The sequence below is a fragment of the Dromaius novaehollandiae genome, chromosome 2 (genome assembly GCF_036370855.1).
Source record: "Dromaius novaehollandiae isolate bDroNov1 chromosome 2, bDroNov1.hap1, whole genome shotgun sequence".
Lineage (NCBI taxonomy): Eukaryota > Metazoa > Chordata > Aves > Casuariiformes > Dromaiidae > Dromaius > Dromaius novaehollandiae.
The window spans coordinates 76098670-76122520 of record NC_088099.1 but is presented as its reverse complement, the minus strand read 5'-3'; the positions used below and the strand labels follow the sequence as shown (position 1 = coordinate 76122520).

The following is a 23851-nucleotide window of genomic DNA, read 5'->3' as shown; positions in this document are numbered from 1 at the left end:
ATCTTACTGTAATTTTATCTTCTACTACACACAGTCACAATTTACTAGGAATAAAGCACTTGTTACACTTTACTCTGTAAAATAAAGAAACTTTTACCAACCTCAGCATTAAGACAAGTAGCATGAGTTACAAGAAGAAGAAATGAGATTTTATACAATATTATGAAACTCCATTGTCTTTGGAGGTAGAGTAGCATTCACAAAACTTTTACAATCTCTTACTAAACAAATACTTTAGTCTAATTTTCCACTTGGGTCATCTACAGTGTTTTTCTAGGAGAAACAAAAATGTTGGAACTGTTAAGGTGACTTTTAGGGTAATTTCTGAAAGCAAAAAGGGTTTTTTGTTGTTGTTAGTTTGTATTTTTTTCAGTCACTCTTAAGTCCAATAAAGGAAAGACAACACAGAGGAAAATTTTGTAGAAAACAGCTCAGTACAGGAGACCAAACTATTTCTAAAGAGATACTGATAACTAATATGAAACGATCAGATTCACAGGCTGAGTGAAGTCTTTTACTAAGCTGGGCTGTGAGACAAGATTCCTCAAACATCTTTTTGGCAGTACAAGACTTAATGCACCTAAGGCAATGTAAAGAATACAGGTTACACTTATTACCCTAACAGTGGTGGTATTAGAACACTTTATGGTGAAGGAAAGAGTGAGGAAACAAGACACTATAATAAAACAGACTCATCTGTTTATGTCTAACGGGTAAAGCTGGCCTTCATTGCACCCAGGCCCACACACGACAGACTCTAACATGCTTAGCAACTCCTACCCATCCCCTTCTCTCTGCTTCAAGCAGCAGCATTACAGATGCCTTGTGCAATGGTTCTTTAAAGAAACTGGGAAATAGGATTTGCAGAAAATGCCTGTTATCTGCTATCAATATCCATAAAAGAACAAAAAGTTATTAACTACAGGATAGGCTGGGAACATGCCATTACACTTTAAAAATTATTCATTTTGAGAGCCAAGTATGTGCTTTGCTGTGGCTGCCTGGTTCTGGTCCTAGTATTTTAAATACAATATAATAAAAGGCTTTCACTCCACCCTGCTAGAGCACTGTATAAATACAAAAATCAAAATGCATAATCAGCCCTGCAAATTTCAATTTCATTCTAACACATTAAACATAGCATTAAGTTTAATATATTACAGAAATTAAAGAAAGTTAATACATCCTTGGCTCCCAAAACAAAGACCACTGAAAGTTAAAAGGATCAGTCCCATAAACTGGACCTCAGATCTAATGGATCACTATACATTTTTAAATAGCATTCCAGACTAAGGAGGAAAAACAAGTAAGAGTAACAATCAGGTACTTCCCAAGTGCCTCAGATTCCTCTTAAACTGTACTATACACATCGATTATAAACCCACCCAGAGTTTCACTATATTTTCAGTTTACAAGCCTTCAGAATCAGACACACATTCATCTAGTAACCAGCAACAACAGTTTAAGATATTACTGTCCCATGGCTGTTTGTTTACTGTCCTCACAACAAAGTTGGCAGAAAAGAACAAATGAGCACCCACCAGTTCACCTCAAACAACTTTCCACAGCAGTTTAAACTAAGCTGAGTATATTCACACATTCTTCTTCCGTAATGCTACTGGGGGAAAGTAACATGGAGTGAAGAAGCAACAACAATTAGCCAAGCAGTGGTAAAACCTTAAGCTACCAAAGCTGTTTCCTAGGTGAAGGTTTATCTAAGCCCTTAATCTTTAAAGAAAATTGTGTGTCTTTCCACATGCAAGATAAATTCTCATGAACTGCTTGCACAAAAGCTTGATCCAGGAGGGAAAGTTCAACTACCAAAATAAATTCTGCTCATCAAAAGAAGTCTCATGTCAATGGCAGGATGAAGAAAATTGACAAAGCGTCATCTAACCTAAATACGGATGTACTTGTTCTATATTTTAGACACAAAATACTGAAGTTTCCATATTTAACTAAATCTTAACTTTTTAACCTGAGTGATTTTTCTTAAAAATACAAGACATTCTGTATATTACATTCTATCTGTATGCATTTATAATTTAAAGCCTGAAACAAACACATAGCCACAAGAAGTATAACACCAGGCTACACTGAAGTCATCACTGGAAAAAAAGTTACATAAAAATAAAGAACAAAACACCTTCCATTGTTTTTTAAAGATAAATTACCCTACTCTGAAGATACTAACAGCAGAGTAAACACAGATTTGTTTCTTAAGATTTCAAGGTTCTCTTCTACATGTACAAATACCAATAAACTTACCAACCAGAGACAATATCCCAAGATTGTGCAGAGTCAGAGATTCCATCCAGGAGAAAGGACAGCAGTTCAAAAATCAAATAACTACATTCACTACATTATGAAATGATTACAATGCAAGCTGACAGTATAGAATTAATATATATATATTTTCCAGAAATACTGGAAATGAATTAAACATGTCACACAATTCAAGTTACACTTTGATTCACTGTCTACACAAAAGCAACACATTTGTGTATGACCACCTAGATTCCATATTGCCATATGGAATGTGGGACTGTTTCTTGTTTACTTACTATCCAAAGAAAACAGTAATTCCTAAATCACAGTTAAAACGTTTAGACTACATTTTGTTTTGGAAGCTGCATTTTTCCATGTGTATATAGCATTCTTACCTCTTCTTCCTTCAAACACATCATTGATTTCCCTTAACAGCGTTGACATGTCACTCAGTTGAGACTCCCAAGCCTCACAGAACACCTCAAGATTTTCTTTTGCAATCTTACTAGATGGATGTAATGCTAGTGTTTCTGCAGCAGAAATTATCTGGAAAGAGAACAAAATATTTGTTATTCAGAGAAATCCTGGTAAATAGTGTGGCACACGAATGCACAATGCCTTCATAGGCAAAACATAAAATTAAACTGTTAATACATGCCTGTGTAGTGTATTCACAGGACATTTGCAGGCTTGACAATCTTCCTTCTGCATTCTTTTAGCAATAATATGCTAAAGCCCAACAGTAAAACACAACTCTTTCTAAAAACTGCTTTGTAAACTTCAACATTAGGTCTCCAAAAAATTCATACAGCGAATTTCTACTTCACTGAAGTGGCCAGATAAAAGCTAGGCATACCTGTGGGCCAGTGACCTGAAAGGTATCTTCTGCATGTATGCAAGTAACCTCGAGGGGCTCTGTTCCAGAAACATGCCTCAACAAACGACACATCTAAACATTTTTTTAAAAATTTAAAGAGAAAAGAACGGTAAAAATATGCTTTCATTAATAATGCAAAAAGACACAAAATGAATTAATAACTTCCTTTCAGAAACTGATCTGGGATGACGCAGCTGTGTGTTTCTCTCAGTAAGGGTTTAAAACACACATTCCAAGGCGAGTATTTAGCTCTGCTTTTTTGAAGATCACTGAGGGAGAGGAAAGAAAAAAATCTAACAATTTCAACAACATTTATTACTGAATAAGGCTGAAAGTAATCAGACATTTAAGGAACTTAGAAACTGTAGCATAAATGACTTCACCAAGAGAGGATTATTCAACCAATATCAACCATTTGGAAAACTTAGGTTTCATCATCCAGGGGACTGAATTTTCTTTGAGCAAAATGACATCAAATTAATTTAGGGAAGAAATACTATTTCCTTTCACAGTAAACAAAATACAAGCGTTCACTCTTTGTGATAACACTAACAACAAGCTTTGGGCAGAGAATGAACAGAGAAGTTTTCAGATTACAAGGAGAATTTAAGACAGACAAAGCAGGTATGAAACTAACTACACTGTCCACCACAAGAAATACTGTAGGGCCTCACACAAATCTGTAATTTTACCTCCGAGTTATGCCTGAAAAATCACTGTGTCTCACCAGAAGAGGAACATTAATTAGTCACAGAGAAAGTGAACATTAAAGCTGAAATATGTAAGAGTTCATTTGTCAATCCCTTAAGTACAAAACTGTTGCTTCTGCATAGTCATGCTTTCAGGACAAATCCTCAAGCCCTGTACAGTATCAGTAACTTTTAGAAATTAATGACTACTAAATGCTATACAAGCATAGTTTCCAGTATCACCATGCTCCAGATCAAAATCAGCTATCTTTGTGTATCTCCTACTGGTGCAATTACTTCTGCTCCACTGAAGTCCATAGTATATGACAGAATTTGTGGAAGTGAAGCAGATCACGTAAACATACACTCTTGAATAATCCATAGCATACAAAAAAATCCAAGATTGGGATTGGGAAGAGACTACAACTCTGTCCTGAAAAAAAAAGCTCAAGAGACCAAAACTGTATAAATACTAAACTTCCAGTAACAGTCCTAAACACTTCTAGTAGAACGAAAATACAAATGCAGACTACGAAACTCAGGTCTTCCTCACTCCATCTAGCCCAGTGCTCCAAGACTATCTTAGCAAGCCTTGCTCTCACACTATATGCCCTTCCTCACGCAACTTTCAACCTCTGCATAACATCATACAGCACAAATATGGCAGGCTGAGAGGCAACCCTTATTACCTTGGGAAGAAAAAAAGAGAGCCTTACTGTTAACGTCATCACTAAGAAGAGATCTCAAAGGACTCAAAGAAATTCAGGCCCCTAAGCTAGTATTCTCTGTGCTATCTCAGAATGCAGGTTGGGAAGAAAGTGAGGAGAGCTCATAACTGCAAGGATGCATCTCTAATGCTGCCAATTCATGCTTGTTCTGAAGTCTATTACCTTCATGAACTCACAAATAAATTTCTCTATCTGCTAGGTTAGAGAGTGAAAAGGAGTATCTGGTAGACACTCTCTCTAGAGGCACTCCTAAGAGCCAGTATCTCTCAGTGAGACGTGGTAACACTTGGAACTCTTATTTGTTCACATAAATGTGAATACTGGTGTACAAAACTGTGTATATATTAGTGAACGTTATATGAACAGATACACACTGCTTTTCATGAAGGACGAAAGATCTTAAATGGCCCTCTGAAGACCGACAAAAAAATGCAGAAATAGGATCTTCAAAATGGTCGAGTTCATTGGATTAAAGAACTTAACTTTAGCTTCCGAGCACTTTTAAAATGTGTCTTTGGGTTTAGTTGTTGCCAGTTGCCTACTGCTTAAAGGAAAAGATATTAGGCTATGATCTCACTTGGATTTAGAAACCTAGCTTTTAATGAATATTTTGGTCCCAAAATATACATACAGATAATAACTTGAACCAAACAATGAGTCTGAGTCTAGATCTAGTCTAGCTCCACAAGCAGAACTGCTTCTACAACAACAGTGTGCCCCACTGGATACATCCAGCTCAGACACTACCAAAAACAATATGAAATTCAGTAGTATATTACGAAAATCCTTAAAAAAAAAAAAGGCACTAGACCAAGACCTTCCTAAGGAATAATTAAGGCAGGTCTGGCCAGCCATTTTCTAAGTGTCTTAGAAAATGAAAGCAATTGTGTACTCACCTCAACAAGCTGTTCTTTCTGCTCTGATAGCTTACAAGTATATTCTGCTATAGCTTCCAGGTTTCCTTCTACTCCTGTGATTTTTAATGCTTTCAGAACCATGTGATCTGTATGGTATTTTAGCAAATCTGCTGCCAAAGATGTTGCTGCACTGTGGAGCTTGTGTAACATTAAAAAAAGAAGAAAAACAAGAAAGATAAACCTTAGAAGGAAAAAAAATGCATCCAATACAAAATGAAACCACCTTAATGACAGATTAATTTTCCAAGAAGCAGAAAATTTACTGTCATGAAAGCTCATATATACAGACTGCAAATTATCTGGGGCTTTAATTCTTCAATTATTATTCCAACTACAAAGATAAAATCCACCACTGTCAAAAAACCAAATATACAGAGAAACAAAAGAGCAACTCGGTAGAATCAAGACATGAAGCTATCATACTGCCTTCTCATTATTTTACAGCTGGAATAAACAGGTATAGGAATCTGTGGGGCACCAAGCTCAGCATGAGCGTGACACGACAACCACTCCATTTCATGTGAAGAGCGCAGGCTAACAGAACCAGACCAAGGCCACACAGCATCTGAATTTACAGTACATTAGATATCAAATTTCCATTAATAAACTGAATTTGAGTAATACAAAGAAAAACTTGACTATAACCGGCTTGTGACAGCATTTTAGACAAGTAAAAAGCAGCCTGACTGCAAGGAGACTAAAGCAAGAGCTGAGTCTGAGAAAAGTCTCAAAAACTCTCCCTACACTCCCAACAAATAAGAAGCTTCCCCTTGAAATACATCCCTAAATCCAGGCACACATTCGGATCCATGGAAACTATGCTTTGAACGACTGTGCTTGACAATTGCTACATGTAATAGCTGCTGCTAGTTACTTGCACGTAACCAGTGACCAGTCAAAGTGGATCAAGGCCCTGTAATTAGCATTAGTTTAAAAGCAATGTTGGTAAAAACAAAGATATAGCAAGCTGTTTTAGATGTAGCAAAACATTGTCATGACTGTTCTAAGTCTTGCATTATTACATTCATTTTTCTGGACTGTACTGAATATATACAACAAACCTGCCTTCTCATAAAGTTATTTTTTAAGTTCTTATGAATGCAATGAAGACTTTGATAATGTGATAGTGCATGGGACTCAAGAGAGGACTCTGTACGAAAGAAAATGTTTTCTAGAATTATATGCATTTTTTTCTATTGGACTCTACCTATTTTCTTCCCTTTCTTTGGCAGTACTTCCTGTATGGTCCAGTATAAGCAAGCCTTTTTTTTATATATATTACAAATAAGAAACCTGACTTGTTGTCTCAAAACTTTGTACTTCTTTTTTAAAGCAAAAAATTAAATCTACGAAAACCTGTCATAAACTACGTCATTAAAAATTGTCACACACCACTAATCCTGGAAATGCAGTCAACTCTGAATATCTGCAAGACTTGTTGTTGTTAGAGTTGGAACTGGCAATTCTCATTTATACATGGACTATATATCATCTTGATATAAAATAGTAACTGTCTTACACTTAATTCTGTCTTGAAGTGTTAGCAGGAATATCATCTTGTTTTTTTCCATAAAATGGAAATAGCTACTTCTAACAAGGCTGCCTTGTGTTGTCAGCCACCGATGATCTCCAAAACATTTTAATTAGTGCCGCAGTACTTAAATTTCATCAGCAGAGAACCTAGTAGCTGACTGATCCACTGCAGCACCAGAAGTCAGAGAAAGAGTAACAGGATAGTCCTCTTCAACCATACACAAAATCTTATGGCTAGTGTGGGATGAGAGACAAATCTAATCACTATACAAGGAACAATGAAGGACATAATATTCTAAATTTGCTTATTGATTAGCATTAGTCTTGTACATTTTAGAAAGCTCTTACTAAGCAAGCTTTCATACTCTCTAGGTCACAAAAGCAAGGCATACTGAAGCTAGGATCTGCTAGTTTACAAATCCAAACTCACTCAATTTCCTCCACTATTTTGAAAACAGCTTGCTGTTTTTAGCAATATTGCTTTTAATATGGGGCTAAGCACAGGGCGTAAGTAACCCACTACTCTGTTTTTTATATGCCACCTCTGTTTCCTAATTTACACAAGATAATTCTCTATTATTGTCCCCTGACATAGTGGTTTAACTTAAGTGTGCTAAGTGTGTCATTTTTGTTGCATTTTGTTTGACATTTTTATAAATAGAAATCTGGGGGCAGGACAGTATGGCAAGATTTACATTTACAGAGCTGCGTATCATATTCCAGCCCCTCTGGCTTTATGATCTATTTAACTACATAATTGCATACTATTTTGACAGGAATCCTTTCTCCTCATTCGGTGCAGAGGAATGACGTTACTCAAAGCATTATTCAAAATTGAGAGTGGCATGATTTTGTTGTCTGCAGAACCACTACTTCAGATACTCCAAGAAGCAGAGAGTAGAAAGTGGAACAGATGACTGCAGAAAGAGGGTGCTCTTACAGTTAAAGCAACTGAATGTCATTCTGGAAAAGCAGCTCTGCTATTGACTTCCTACCTAACGATGACCACGGTAAAAATTATTAGTTGAAGATAACAAATTATGCATCCTCTGTTTTTTGAGGGCCTAACATACAGCCTGATAACCGAAGCACAGAACACTTAACCGCAACTGAAGCAGGTTTGAAGCACTGTTCAGATCTTCAGGACAACTGCGGAAATGATAAACTATAAAAAATGATAAAAAAATATATATAAATGATAAAGAAAAAGGTTCAAATCTCTGATTTTGCCTCTATTAAATAGCATGCAGCATGATTTTTGAGCACACAAAGCTAGTATGCGACAGATAACAAAACCAGCTGAAAAAAGGCTGTTAGTCAAGCGTTTCCAGCTACAGCAGCTCAGAGCTCAGTCTGAGCAAATTTATCATACTTCTCTAACATTTTGCACTGTTCTGTAGCCTAGTATAAGAACATTGTTGTTCTCTTCATTTCTCCATCTGTTTAAAGGAACAATAATAGGAAGGAGTTGAAAAGGCATCTGAATGCTTTACAAATACTTAGGAAGCTACCAGAAATCAGTAATTCTGTATTTGGCTTGAATCTGTGGAGTATACAAGGCACATAGGCTATCCACTAAATAAGAGGGAAAAAAGACCTTGATCAGCAAGCATGATCCTTCCCATGCACCAAATTAAGCAGCTATCCCTTATTTTTATGTGGGGATTGGTGACATCGAGCATGCTTGCATTTGGGAAAAGAGTGATTTACAATAAGCATATACACAACTGCTGCGTTAAGATGACTTGGGCATGCTTAAGTTCTTACATATTTCTTCTCTTAGCATACTTTGCAACCCAAATTTGGAGTACTTTATATATCTAAGAAAAACATACATGATGTTAAATAGTAAAGTTATCCCACCAAAAACAACCCGTCTAGGAAAAAAATTGAATATAAGGTACAACCAATATAAGACATTTTCTGCAATATAAACAATAAAAAATAGGTTAAATATACAGCAACAGCATGAGTAATTTATTCATTCAAGCACGCACTACAAGAAAAAGTTTCAATCAGTGAATGCATGCATCCACAAGCAAAATTTAGCCATTACACATGAAGTAATGATTCTATACATGGTAGTCACTTCCAATTTATTTGATTGTTGTGGTAGTTAGCAAAGGGGCTGTGTATCCAACATTTCTGATCACTTATATGAAAGGACACAGAAAAGGTTTGCATACGACCCCCCTAATATAATTCTGATTAGCTACTCTCATCTGTAGATACTAGTTTTGGGGGTACAGGATCCTATTTTACAAGTTTATGCATGAAAAGCAAGAAATTCAAGGTTTTCTTCACTTTGTGCTTGTTTAGGCTATACTTACCTCTCTTTTAAGTTCATTCATGCACTGGCACATTTTTAAAATGGCTACTTGCAAGTCTTCCATGAGATCCGTTGTCTTTTGGTTTTGCTACACACAAAAAACCACAAGGCAAAAACATTAGGCAAAACCCAGCAAATCCCACCTTCAGATCATGTGTCATTATTTCAAGTTGCTCTAAAAGATGGCCATTTATTTCTAAATGTAATGTTTTCAGTTGTTCATCTTTTAAAAATTCTTTTATAGAGACATCTATCACTAAATAAAATCTAAGAATAATAGTGAGGTCAGATAACTGTTTCTGTTCAGCAGAAATTCGTTTCTGAACCTCACTGAGCTCTATTTGGGAAAAGGGTTTTCTTAAGCTTTATAGCTGTAGTGTCCAAAAATCTTTTTCTATCTAAACATCCTAAAAAAGAGTATCAGTTTTAGGGTTTTTTTTAAATACAAAGGAACACTGTTCTAAAATACAGTGACATCTAAAATGTTACCCCAAATGTTTTATATTGAATTAGAAAAAATTTACTTAAAGCATCTTCTTTATAATTGTTTACAAGATTCAGATTATTGTCTAAGTTAAACAAATACTGTAGCTAACAACATTTTGTTCAGTCTACTTCAAGACAGAGCTTCAACTTCTGCAAACGCAATCTATCTATGGAACAAAAAAAACCATGACAAGACGTGTTGGGAAAAGAGTTAAGTAGTAGTGATTTTGCATCCTTCTCCAAAATATATCCCTAGGTGGGATCATTAATATGGCCACAGTTGCAATGACATTACCTCCTCACAGCCTAGATTAACATGTATATACATACTCAAACATGCACACATTAGGAATGTGTATATGTACAATACTACACATACACATCCTCCATTTCATTTAAAGAAAAAATCCACCCAAACTAATATGATCGTTTCCTTATGTATTCTTAATTGTCAAGTCTCAAAGCTATCTGCCCTTCAAATTTAGTCCTCTCCTTCAAGTAACTTCTCTGGAAGTACAACATCACAAACCTATTTTTAACATAAGCATAGTATTTTAACCTCACTACAGTGAGTTTCTTCTTTTTTATCCCTTTTTTTACTGTGTGCACTTTAGGTCCATCTATGTGCAACTTTTTTTTTTTTTTAATAAACCCAAGCAAAGGAATGTCCTATCCAAAAGGACATTCTTTAGTTTACAAGAAAAAATAAAACAAGATACTACCTTGCAATCTATACGAGCAAGACAGAGCAAGAATTTCAAAACCATTTAAAATTCAACCAACAGCATTAGATTCTCTGGTATGCTCCAGCCAGTTTGCATTAATATGCATTAACACAGGACAATACAAACAAGAGAAAACAGGTGATGTCAGTCTATAATTCATAACTGATCGATGTTACAAAACACTTCTATTTTAAAATACACTCTGAAATACTCTTCACTGAACACTCACACTTACTCTGCTTGTTAACAGGAAATACATTCCTAAGTATGGTGAGTGGAAAGGGCAATAACTGGGCACTCTTAAGAGCTTTACGTATCTCTCTGGATATGCCCATCAGAAAATATTAGTCCATCAGAAAATATTCACCCTCTTAGGAAGCTGCTGAGCTCAAACTGAAAAAACGCCTCAGTCAGTTGATACTATCGTAGCTGTTCACCAAGCCTTCTGTCAAAGACAGGCTCAGTTATGTACTAATGCAAACACTTGATGCATAAGCACATAGGTGCACACTTAAGTATTTTCACTTATCATATATATAGATAGATATATATCATATATATATACATCCCTGTACTAGGAGCTCATTCAACTCAAATGCAACACATAAATTATCTAGAGATGATTTCCTGAGTTTCTACCAGTAACAAAGCTTAAAACTAACCAAGTTAAACACAGCTTTAGGGTTTTTTAATAATTACAGTACTTTATGCAATGAATAATGTGTTTGCTTTGTAATAACAACAGTCTGTATTATTAAAAGTGTCCTATACTAGTACACAGCTGCTGTATTTCCAGGAACAAGACTGCAATTGAGTGAGCATCAGAAACAGAAACTGCATTTTCCATCTTTGCTTTTCCTCCTCTGTGTGCATGTATCTTCTATTGTCTTCAAGGAACGAGGTAAGACAAATGACAGATATAGGCTTAATGTGCTTCTTCTCTAAAAAGGAAAATTACTGGACAAATAAATGAATTCTCTCTCCCTGTGAGAAAAAATAACAGTTGATTTTTAGAATATTTCACATGTCAATAGGTCACCTGTTTTTAATCTTTCACTGAAAACTAGAAATAGAAACTGTGATCACTACCATGGGATCAAGACAACTTAAGTCTCTGAAGTACTCATCCAAAAGACTTAACTGTTTAGGACTGCACAACACTTCTATAAGCCTTTTCCTTTCCACTAATAGCATGAAAATTAGCCTACCACCTAGTGACTAAAATTCAGAAGTCTAAGTCTAAAGCGATACCACTGCAAGAGGAGGACAGAACATACTGAAGCAGCAAAAGTACAGACAATCTCAGGCTTCCTTCAAGAGGGATACACACAGTTCTCTCTTACTAGACCAAAAGAAACATTGCATTAAACATTTCTTTTCAAAGTAGAGGTGAAAAGATTTACTTTGCTAAAAAGCTCTTACAGCTTGCATCCACACTGAAACCAGCTGCTCTAGTTCCATTTTAGCCTGTTTAGACAGCTCCAAAATGTGTTCTCTGTGCTCATGACTGGTATAGGCAGAATCTGTAAAGTCTTCTGTGTGTTCCAGGATAATTTCCAGCATTGTTGAAAGGTTCTCTTTCGGCAGAAAATAAAGATTCTCACGAAGACCCTCCACTTTATTCTGAAAAAGAAGTATTTCTATTCCTTGTGCATTTGCATGGTTATGTTGTTGTGATACAAATGCAGAAAGCAGATGCATCATTTTACATGTTATTTTTCTCCTCAGTGATTTTTTTCATCACTGAATTTCAAAGCAATCAAAAAATTTGTTGGTATCCAGGTTTCCAGTTTAGGGTTTGGGTTTTTTTAATCTAATAATACCATCAGCAAATTACTGGCCACTCATCAGAGCAAACAGTAAATATGTTACTGTTTTTCTGCTGTTAATAAAAAGCTTCTCAGTTCAGTAACAATTTCAGAAAGTAATTATGTATTCAGGTTTTGTTTGGTCTTTACAAGTTCTTCCACATCCATATCATCTATTTGGTGTATTGTTTCTAAATATTTATCTGCAGTAAGAGGAATACTTTGAGGATTTCACAAAAAAAATCAACCAAATTGGGGGGGGGGGGGGGACCACAATCAAAATGTATCACAGACTCCATAGAAAGAAGATATACTTGTTCATTAACTGTTCTTAATTGAATGTGAAATTTAGAAGAGACTTTATCAGGAAAAAGAAAGTGAGCTAAGAGACACAATTTCAATTCAGAATACTTCTTTCAAAGTATTCTGAAATACTCAACGTTTGAGCTTTCAAATGATTTTTTTGGATAAATATTTGTGTGTAAGGTCTTAAAAATACTACCAGTTATAAACCAAGAATTCTTCAACAACAGCTATTTTAATGAAGTTCTGGTCAGTGTACCAATCCATCAGTTTATCCAATATTAAAGGCATCAACTCAACAAAGCATTATAGTTCTGAATGCACTCTGATCTATGATGCAGGAGGAGATGGTAAATATCAGGAAGTGTATTTTGTCAACAGCCAAGAAATTATAAGAACCGTTTGTCAGATTCTGTTATGTTATGTTATGGAAGAAACTGCTGAAGAGATATAACTCCACCCACCATCTGGAGTTCAAAAAAGATTTAATTCTAGCTTTGGTGTAATTTATTAAATTACAGAAAACAATACCACTTCTATTCTTACCTTGAATACTCTGATGCCAGAATATATACTGATGGAAGCTAATTCATCTTCTCCATTTGATCTAGAGTCAGTTACAATTTCTATTACCTGCTCCAAAGCTAGTCTCATCTGGTGAAACACCCCGTCTTTGTTTATACGAGCAGATTCACAATCTGGATGCCTCAGACAAGTCTTAAAAAAGCAAAGGAAATATTACCAAAGAATACATATGCAGTATAATGAAATGAATACTTCCTGCTAAAGCAAGTCTAAAGAATGTGTTTAGAATATTATAAATACGTTCTGTTAAACTGCTACTATATTAAGTAGCATTCCTAGCATTACTCAGAATAAAAAGATTTTCTTCTTTCTTTGTTCTTATATTTTTCAGTATGAAGTTTAAAACAATGCTGAGAAAAAACAGACAGCTATCCTGCCAGATGCCATGTCCTGTGATGTATCCAGGTTTGGTAAGAGGAATACTCTTATCCAAGAATACTCACCTTTGAAGCAGTCAAGAGCATCATGGTGCATTTCTCAAGAACAGCCCTAGATGCTGCCATTCTAGCCTTTTTCTTCTCATCCTTCAAATCCTAAACACCAAAAAAATGATTTCAATATTGCATAGTATCTAAAATGTTAACTGCTCCACAGACTGCAAAAAGGAAACTGCCTTGCAGATCGATGGGTTGTGAGAAAGCCACATCTGACAACTGCTATTTTCAGCTTAACTCATGATCTAGAACTAGCTTTTTTGAGAGATTTTAATTTATGCATTTATTCTTGGGTCTATTCAATTCAGATTTCAAAGAGAAAAGATCTCAGAAATACAGAACATGCTATGTAAATCCTCACTAATTTCACTATGCTTATCACATAGCATTATTCATAAAGCAGGAAAGCAAGCAAAAACACACACAACTAAAAATTAATTTGAAATGGGGGTAGGGGTAGAGAACCAGTTTTTCATTGTACTGTAATGAAGGGAATACAAGAAAAATTCTTTATATGGGAAAAATTTAGAGTCTAAATTGGGAAGGAGGAAGAAATCCCTCAACATGTAGGAGGGTCTAACAACAGGAAGGAGTTACAACTAAGATTTTCTGAATGCTAGAAAGATTAGCTGAGTGCTTTCTAAGGGTTAGGGAGTGGACAACTGAGTGGGACTTCCAGTGAAATGAAGTCTAGTTCTCTGCTACTGCAGTTACCTATGTCATATAATCCTTTCTATAAACTGATCAAGCCCTATCTTCAAAGCAGCGTATTTTTTTTCATCCTATTGCTATGGGAAAGTCCAAGCCGTTCATCATGCAAAAGCTTAGAAAGCTTAATTCTCAGTCTAAGTGCATTCATTTGCAGTTTATAACCATTTCTACAAAAATAAGATGCATTTTTCATCAAGAATCTGTCACTCATCTTGAAATACATAATATAGAATGGACAAAACTGTTATCACCTAAAAAGAGAACAGCTTAAAAGTCACTCAGAAGATGACATGAAGAGCTCCACAATAACCATATCAGACTTACTTCTGAAACTGATCATTGTCCCTGCAGAAAGTAACACAATACATACTGCAGCCCCATCCTTGTAAATGCTGCAGCTTCACATAGATTTGTGTAAATACAAGGGGCTCCTTTTATTTACAGAGGTATGTCAGAACAGATCTTTTTGCAAGATCTAACTAAAAAATATTCCCAAACTGGCTAGGCCCTGAAAAAGTGTTCATACCTAAGTAAATCAACCCTGCTCATGATGGCAATTAAGCAAGTGTCAGTGAAGGGGATGGGGAAAGAAAGAATTTACAATACTGTATTTCAAATTAAGTTTGAGTTTGATTAAGAACTACAGGATGGAATTGAACAACCTGATTTAGAAAAAAAAAAAAGATAAATCATTACAACATTCCATTTTGCCATTAAAAAAAACTTCTTTAACAAATTCAGAAAAATCTTCAAGATTCTGAGGTCATCAAGTTTTAAAAAACAGCTTGTTTCTGAAATTCTTACATTACATCCTGGGAAATCTGACCACATTCAAGAGTTTCTAGCATACATATAATTATACAAAGGAAAAATACCTTGAGGGAAGTCTCCTCCCATCAAAACTAATAGCTCCACACAGCAACCTAAATACTGTGAGTGTATCAAAAAAGTCCTAACAGAATTTAAAAAATATTAATGAAACACTCTTTCCAAAAGAGTCAAGTGAGCAAGGAGGGGAGAGCCAAAGCCCACTTAATATTGAAAATCAAAAATAGTTGAGAAGAGTATCACTTAATAGGAATGCATCTTTCTCTTTCCAAGGAACAGCTGTTACGATATTGCAGGGAAAAATAAAGAGTTCATCTCCAGGCATGGATTTCCTTTAATTATATGTAGCTTTTCCAGACCTGGTTCTTCGAGAATATTTTTAGGAGTCTCAGGACACATCAACAGAAAAAAGGTATGCAGTATGTGTTTTTACGAATATTCCCCAACATTTTTTCTGAAGACTTGTGTCATGTCAGAAAAGGCTATTTTTATACGTATCAGTTTGGACAATTTGTTTATACATAGCTTCTGAATTCTGTTGGATATTAGGAACTCTGTAAATCTGTATCAGACCCCTAGCTCAATTATGAATGGGGAACTCAATTATGAATTTGATTGCCAAGGGGAAGCAAACAGTGCTCACAGCAGAGATCTTAAGCCTCAGGAAACCTTTTATTTACATGGAAGCATCAATAAACAGGCCTACTTCCATGATGAACTGATGACTGAACAATAAGGTGAGCAGGGTCCCTTTGTAAATGATCTAATGAGGTAGACCATTCAAAGCAACAGAAGGATATAAAAGCAAGTTCCTACTAGCTGCTTTAGAAAACAAATGAATTTTCAAATAATATTGTACAACAGAAGCAGCAAGCCTCCTCCATGAATGAAAGAAGCTTTGGAAAGAGGAGCTGCATGCAAGAAGGAAAAGGCATTACCCTGATATACATATGCTTTGACCTTAACCTACAAAAACACTCCATAATAGAGAGAAAATACAAGCAGATGCTTTATTAGCATCTAAAGCTATCTTTTTTTCAGGTTTCTAAAAGAACTACTCTGCTTTCAAAGCCTTTCATTACATGCAAACATCAAATGTTTCTGTGAAGTGACAGCAGACAAAATTTGTATCAGAGTAACAAAGCAGACAAGCTAGAGCCAAAGATAGACTGAAACCAAAGGACATTTGGAGAAGCTCAAATAATATACATCCAGGCTACTGGAAGATACACAGAGCAAATAACCCAGGGATGCCTCTTAGTGTGAGCTTTAACATCAAAAGATGCTTTTTGGGTGGTGCAAGGAGAGAAATTTAGGTTTCAGAGACGGGACACTGGGGTTTTGTTTCGTAACAGTTAATCGTCCCAGAAGAACCCAAATATTCTAGTGAATCAGATGAAAAGCAATACTTACAATGTTTCTCATAGCTTTTTATTAATACTTACATTTTGTCGATCCCCGGTTAAATGGGCAAACTCCACCATTTCATTTCCAAACTGGCTGAATATTTGTACAAACTCCTGGAAACTACTGACTTTCTCTAGCTGTTCCATTGTTGCAAGAACCTGTAAGATGTTAAGGGAAAATACTGTAGATTGCCACAAATACTAAACAGAAAACACTATTACTGAATTAGGAACTTTATTATTTGCAAACACCTCTAAAGCAGGGAGGATAAAATTTACACATTTTGTTGCAAATTAAATATTAAGAACTCAACAGCTGGAAATCAAGTATAAATAAATAATCATACTTCATTCAAAATGACTCATTCTGACACCTCAAATAACCATTTTTCTCACCCTTGTCATTATCAAGATTAACAGTATTACAGAATTCAGTTTCTGTATTTAGACAAAATATTAGTCATATTAAATTTAAAAATGCAAGTACTGAAAATTAATGTACAGATGATACCTATATGCAGCAATTCTCAGTTTAAAGGTTCATTTTCAGATGCAAGTTTTTCAAAACCTAATGCCACAATTGTACAGTCAGACAGCTGTTTTTATTGAATGGCAGCTTGCATTAAAAAGATGCATTCCACAGAAAAAACAAAAGTTAGAATTGAGTTAATATATAGTTTTATGCTTTCCATAACAGCAATTTATTCTAACTCTAAAAATCTTCATCATCTCTTATAAAACAAAGAACTAAATGAACCCAAACTGTATCTCATACTCAAGATATATAAAAGCACGTGAAATTACTGTTTTGTAAGAATTCAACACAAATAGCTGCCACATAGCTTATAAGTTAGTGAAGTTCTCCTGCTGAGGTCACTAGAACATAGTTTAAAGTGGGCTAACATTAGGGTTTTTCATGTTATATGTATGGTTTCTAAACCCAAAGTGATCTTTCAAACCTACTAAATGACTTAACAAGGGAAGACAGTCCAAGCAGTTTTTCATTGTGTTTAAGACTGGAGATAGATACCCCATGAAAACTGAATAAGCTGTACTTAAAGGGAGAAACTTAAACTCACTTTTCTCCTTCCCATGCCAAAAGAATCTTTCCTTCAACTAAAGAAGTAGTCTACATAACTGATTATGACAAATTAGTCCCTTCCTGCAACCCAGAAAAACGGCCTGAGAAGCACCCATTCTCTTGTAACAGCACCTACTCAAACTCATAGTCAGAATCCATGGAAAGCAAATACCCCACTAAGTCCTGTGAGCACTGTGGAACTGACTGACTTATTGCTGCAATACTAGACAGCAGTATCAGTCTGCATGTCCTGCCATTATTGTATGCAGCCAGTTCCACAAATCCTGCAGAAACAAGAACTTTAAGGATTAAGGTGTTGATGCATGAGCATGGCTGATGTGGAAAGGACAAGGACTTGGAAGTAAGGAGCACAGAGATGAAAGTGAGAAAATAGTAGTCAGTATGGGAGTGAAGAAAGCAGAGAACCACAAAACTGGGAAAGTGAGGGGGAAGGGAAGGGAAGGGAAGGGAAGGGAAGGGAAGGGAAGGGAAGGGAAGGGAAGGGAGGCGAGGCGAGGCGGACAGGGGAAAGCAGACAGAGAAGGAAAAGGTGAATGTGGGGAAGAGAGAAAAGATACAAGTTAAGGTCCAATTTTCTCTTCCTAGAATAAAAAAAAAATCATAAGGAGTAATTATAATCAATCATCTTTGGTTTAGCCAAGTACAGTACTTCATAAGGCTTGTCTTGGTTGCAAGCAACTTGTTACAACTACCCTAGGGTAAGTGTTTCTGCCATGACAAATTCCTTGTCAAATTAAAACTTTGGTGAAAGCACACAGATTTCCACTACACCTAACAATTCTAAGACATTCCAGGCATACCTGACATTCTAAGAAATTACAGACAGGAAGAAACAGTATAGACACCTCTAAATTATCTAAAACTTTTTCAAGAACGTGTTAAAATATCTGGGATGTTTTCAAATTTTTTCATTTTAAACTTTTTTTCAACATCTAACATACAAATAGCAATTAAAATTTATATTTTTAAATTCACAGGTAAAATATGCACCAAAAACACTTTCACATTACTGTTAATATCTAATTTAGAGCTTAGAATTATAGAGCTGTTGCTGCACCATGAATGTAGCTTTTCAGACTGAAGTCTTAGACGGACATCACTTCAGGGCACAACCATATTTTGATCTGATCTGCAAATTACAGCAACACCCTGCTATCCACCACTTCTCTATCCATTGTTCTAGCACTCCTAACCTGACTGATGACAGTAAGCAGAGCAAGATGTTAAGCTCACTGATGAAGTAACTAAGTCTGCTGACAGTGAAGCAAATTTTGTAATGGAGGGAAGATGTGGGCAGGGACTTAGGAACCGCATGCAATTTAAAAACACAGAGACAAAATATATGGTATACAGATGAAGAGGCAGAAAAAGGATCATCAGGATCATCAGCCAGAGAAGAAGCTGGGTTTTGGACTGGATCGCCATTCCAGAAGATCTCAATCACTTCATAAATCTGTGAGATTAAACATCCAAGCATTACCCCCTTTTCCATCTTTCACCTTTGATTGACTTAACTACTTTTGATTCAGATGAGGAAGATGATGACAAGGAAAATGTGGCTTTTCAGAAAGAGGCAGCAAGAAAACTGGCACTAAAATTTTAATATGAGGCATTCAGTCTCAGATGAAGCAGCTGAGATGTCACAGTCATCCTCTTCAAAAGCTAGCATGTCCTCCAGTTGACAATACTGATCCTGCTCCTGTCTCTCCATTCTCTATACCATATATACTATACTGTCCCTCAATATTTAATTTATGTGCACTTCTTAAGTCCCTGTCCACATCTTCCCTCTATTGTATTTCTTATGGCAAAAAATGCTTTGCTGCCCATCATATTCCTCTCTGGCATGCTTTTCAGGAATGCATCCTCTATAGATGAATATGCCTGTGTAAGACACCATCATTTGTTTGGCTTGATCTTAGAGATGTGAATTGCCCTACCAATATCATAAATAGAACCAGAGATTCTCAAACACATAGACTATGCTTAGAAAGGAGAATGCTGTAAATCCCAAAAGACCACAAAAACTAGGGTGACTACAGCAATTACAGTTAGACACACTTAGTTTGGAATATTAGACTTTATTTTAAATAGTCAAATACCTTCAGAATTAAATTGTATTTCTATACCTATGCTTGTTGTATTCACATTACTGCAGCATGCAGGACAATACTTTCATATATATTTAAAGCAGTCATTAACCATGCCCTGTTGCCTAAAGGACAGATGACTCCTTATCACTCCATGATAAAAGCACTTGTACAGTCACTCTGTAGCCTAAATCTGTATTTAAAACCAGCCACTTTTATGACAGAAAATGAATTCAGATCACTGCATGGCTCCAGATGTGGGCTGAAGAAATGGTCACGAAAGGCAGGAAAAGGCAGCAAATGGTCTTAGGGCAACAACTCTGGTGTCTGCTGCAAGAAAAAACCAATCTATAAGCATCTATTGCAAATTAACACTGACACAACTGCCACCACTTTCACCAACCATTCAGAGAAGGAGAGATTACTAAAACAGCAAATTAGTGCTACTGAAGTCTGGAGTCAAACTGAAGCAGGTATAACTGGCACTGTATTTTCTCAGCCTTGGTCTCAACTAAGCACCTTTCATTTAGTGGCTGGACAACAGAGAACAGCATGTATGGAAAGCAAATTGGGACAGAAAAAGACAAAGAGATAGCATGAGGGGTTAGATGAGGAAAGAAGGGCTGTACATGGGATTAGGAGTTGAAAATTAAGGAAAAGAAACAAACCCCATAAGGCTCTCATTTTTTAAACATAAGGTTTTTCTACTTTCATTTCAGCACATCAGGGAAAAAACAGAGTATCCTATAGTCAAGACCGTGTAGCATATGAAGCAGACTACATTTAAGGTGAAGCAGGCCTTCATGTGTTGTTTAAGTCAACTAAGTAGTTTAAAGATGAACATAAGCTAAATTGCACAAAACTTTAAATCTATAAATCCATCTCCACTAGTACTGACTCCTATCATCATGCTTCACAGCTTTTTGCTTTAGACACATTCAGAATGCTCTCAACTTGTTCCTGACAGTAGAAACATCCTGTCTTTACCCAGGAGAAGATTTTATCAGCTATTTTACTGACAGTCATTCTTTCCACCTCACAACAAATATAAAGCTAAATAAACAGGAACATAGCCTCTTCTCCAACAGATTAAGTGAATGATGCTAGCCTGGTCACATAAAATGTAAAAACTCACCACAAATTTTTATTTTATTCCTGCTGAATTACCATCATTTCACATATTTCGTAGGTAAACTTACGTAAGACATTTACTTTAACCACTTTATTTTGCACTTTCGCTAGATATACAATGAAAATACCAGTTCATTTAGCACCCACTCTTTTGCATTGACTGCAGATATCAGTTAAACAAAAGAAAAAAGAAGCTACAAATACCTTGTTTCTGGAAGTTATAATCTGCTTAATAACTATTCTGTCTGCTAACACAAGCACCTTTGTCACAGAAGACAGTAGCAATCTTGCAGCTTTTACAACACCTGTTTTGTCTGTAAAAATTGTTATGTGGCTATCAGGTTCTGGATGATCCAAGCTTGCTGCATCCGTAAGCTGTGCAATTGTTTCACCTGTAGAGAAAAATAAATAAATAAATAAAGTTTCATACTTACAAAAAAAGAAACTAGGTCACTGAGCACACTTGACTCTTACCTTTGGTGGATAAAACAACTGTTTCAAACTTATCTACAATTCTCTTATTTTTTTTTCTTTTTATTGACTGTTGGCGGCACCCTCTCCAAATTTAAATTTTGACTATTCAATACTGCTCCATTCTTCCATTTCTAAGGCATACTAATTTTCTTAAAAGAGTCTAATTTCCAGGGAGGAGGCAGGAGTGAGTGAGGAAACACTCATGGGAGATATTTTTCCAATTTTAATAGCAAAAGTCAAATCAATGTCTACACAGGCAGCACCATGATCCTGGATGAATGAGATGCAGCAAGGAACGAAGAACTACAAATTCTCTTTCATTTTCCAAATTCCAGTTATTATTCCTTTGATTTGTAGGGTTTATATTGCTGTTAAAACCCTAAGGCCTGAAGAATAAATAGCTTCCAAACAACTTTATAATTTATAGGATTGAAGCACTGTAATGAGACTACTGCACTTTATGTTCATGAAAAGACCATCAAACAGTATGCTGTCAGAGACAGGAAAGGAAAAAAGGCAAGAAGCGCTGATAAAGAACACATTTTTAGTTCACAAACATCTTTTTATTCAACTATCATTCAATACAGTAATAGTTAAAATGGGCTATTTGACCACCTATATTTTTAATGTAATTAAAAAGTTCTATACTCCAATGCAGCCAATGGATCTCCTTGTTTACTGAGAAAATCAAAAGACCCTATTCAATTAAATCTTTCTAAGTACCCTAGATAATAGCGGAATAGGAGGAAAGGCAGTTTCCTGTTCTATAACGGCAGAAAGACTGCTGAAGGAGGCTGAACTCAGACGCACTTTCTGTTAGCAAGCAGGACAAGATGATCAATCACAACTAACCTGTAGATCACCCTTGAAGATAATACCTAGAACATTTGACTGAGTCCAATAGGACTTATCTACAGGACTTCAACTAAGGTAATTCACCCAAATGTGTAAGATACTCATTTCAAAAACTGATAAAGCTAGGAGTCTCCAGCTATCTTACTTCATATGAAGAACTTGTGGATGCATTATTAATCAGAAAATACAAGTACTACGGAACAAGGAAGGCCTAACAGTCCTTCAAAACACAGAGCTCCAAGATTCACAGTGATTATGTACAGATTTCTTTCCTGTGACAACTATAATCCCTGAACTCTTAAGTTGCCTGAATAGGTACTGCATTCTGGCAGGAAACTTCCTGTACCTTGCTGTGACTAATTCAGGTGATAAGAGCATTTACTAATAATCAGAAAGTCTCTCTATTAGAAGTATGTGAGTGTGATATACAAAGGAGTATACACTTTGAGACAGTTGACAAAATAAGTTCCATAACTGAAGGGCCTGAATAGAAGCAAGAAAACTTCCTTGAAGTACAGCTAATACCCACACAACAGTACGGGCAGCCAGATACACCCACAGTGAAGCTGTAAGACAAGCCTTCAATTGGGTAAGAAGACCATTTAACACTGAAACAGACTGGTTGTTGCCTTCCCTACAGTCAAATTCATTTCAGGTCACTCCGTTCTCTAGTTGGAACTTTTCAACTTTGTCTGGAAATTAACCACAACCTCTTCCTTTGCCCTCCCAAAATATATATGACAAGATAAAATGCTGTAGCAACACACAGAAAGCAACTAAAATAGAGTGCTTTTGGTAACCAAGGAAAGATGTACAATGTCATTAGCCCTTTTCTTATGCTAAGGGATTCACCTTTTTAAAAAGCAGCATCATGTCTTACAAAAAGTAATCAGAAAACATAGAAAGAGATGCAACATCTGACAGTCAACAGCTCTACAGAGCTCTAGCAACTTGTGACTTCTGACAACAGAACAAAGACTTCTTTCTCTGACTGCAGATCTGCAACTACAGGACAGGAATGGCACCCTGGGAACAAGGAGGCGAAGACCTATCTGAGGGAAGACTGAGTTAGGGAGCATTTAAACCAGCTGAGCATACCCAACCCCATGGAACACATCAGGATGCATTTGAGGGTGCTGAGGAAGCAGCCCAGTGTCACTGTAAGGCTTCTTTTTATCATGTTTGAAAGATCGTTGCAATTGGGGGAGAATTACGATGATGCAAAAAGGCAATTGTCATACCCATCTTCAAGAAGGGTAGGGAGGAAAACTCAGGGAATCACTGGCCAGTCATCCTCACATCAGTCTCGAGGAATATTAATAAAATCATCCCAGAAGCCATTTCCATAGGAAGCACAAAAAAGCAATTGGGTAGAACTAGCATGGACTTACAAGGGCAAAGACTGCCTGATCAACCTGAATGCCTTCTATGATGAGATGTCTCCCACTGTGGAAAAGAAAGCAATGCATGTGGTGCATCTTGACTTTAGCAAGGCCTTGACATGGTCTCCTATAGCATCCCTATAACTAAGTTGTGAAATATGAACTGGATAAGTGGATAAAAAGGTGGATG

At 36.1% G+C, this 23851-nt stretch overlaps 1 protein-coding gene and 1 long non-coding RNA gene across 5 annotated transcripts in view; one reads left to right on the top strand and one right to left on the bottom strand.

Annotated features, from left to right (window-relative positions):
• CTNNAL1 (catenin alpha like 1) overlaps positions 1–23851 on the bottom strand; it is a 54344-nt gene that overhangs the window by 12975 nt on the left and 17518 nt on the right. For 2 of the 4 annotated variants that reach the window (XM_064506759.1, XM_064506760.1), the window contains exons 3-11: positions 21155–21342; positions 16667–16786; positions 13692–13781; positions 13210–13380; positions 11975–12175; positions 9343–9429; positions 5459–5617; positions 3125–3217; positions 2664–2814 (exon numbers count right to left, since the gene is read on the bottom strand). In XM_064506759.1, coding sequence (XP_064362829.1) covers positions 2664–2814; positions 3125–3217; positions 5459–5617; positions 9343–9429; positions 11975–12175; positions 13210–13380; positions 13692–13781; positions 16667–16786; positions 21155–21342 — 1260 coding nt within the window. The remainder of the gene's footprint in view (positions 1–2663; positions 2815–3124; positions 3218–5458; positions 5618–9342; positions 9430–11974; positions 12176–13209; positions 13381–13691; positions 13782–16666; positions 16787–21154; positions 21343–23851) is intronic. The other 2 variants (XM_064506762.1, XM_064506761.1) reach the window with 2 other exon arrangements.
• Positions 7686–13731, top strand: LOC135327516 (uncharacterized). The gene is made up of 3 exons (XR_010387744.1): positions 7686–8022; positions 11349–11453; positions 13580–13731. It is a non-coding gene; the product is annotated as an uncharacterized LOC135327516 (long non-coding RNA).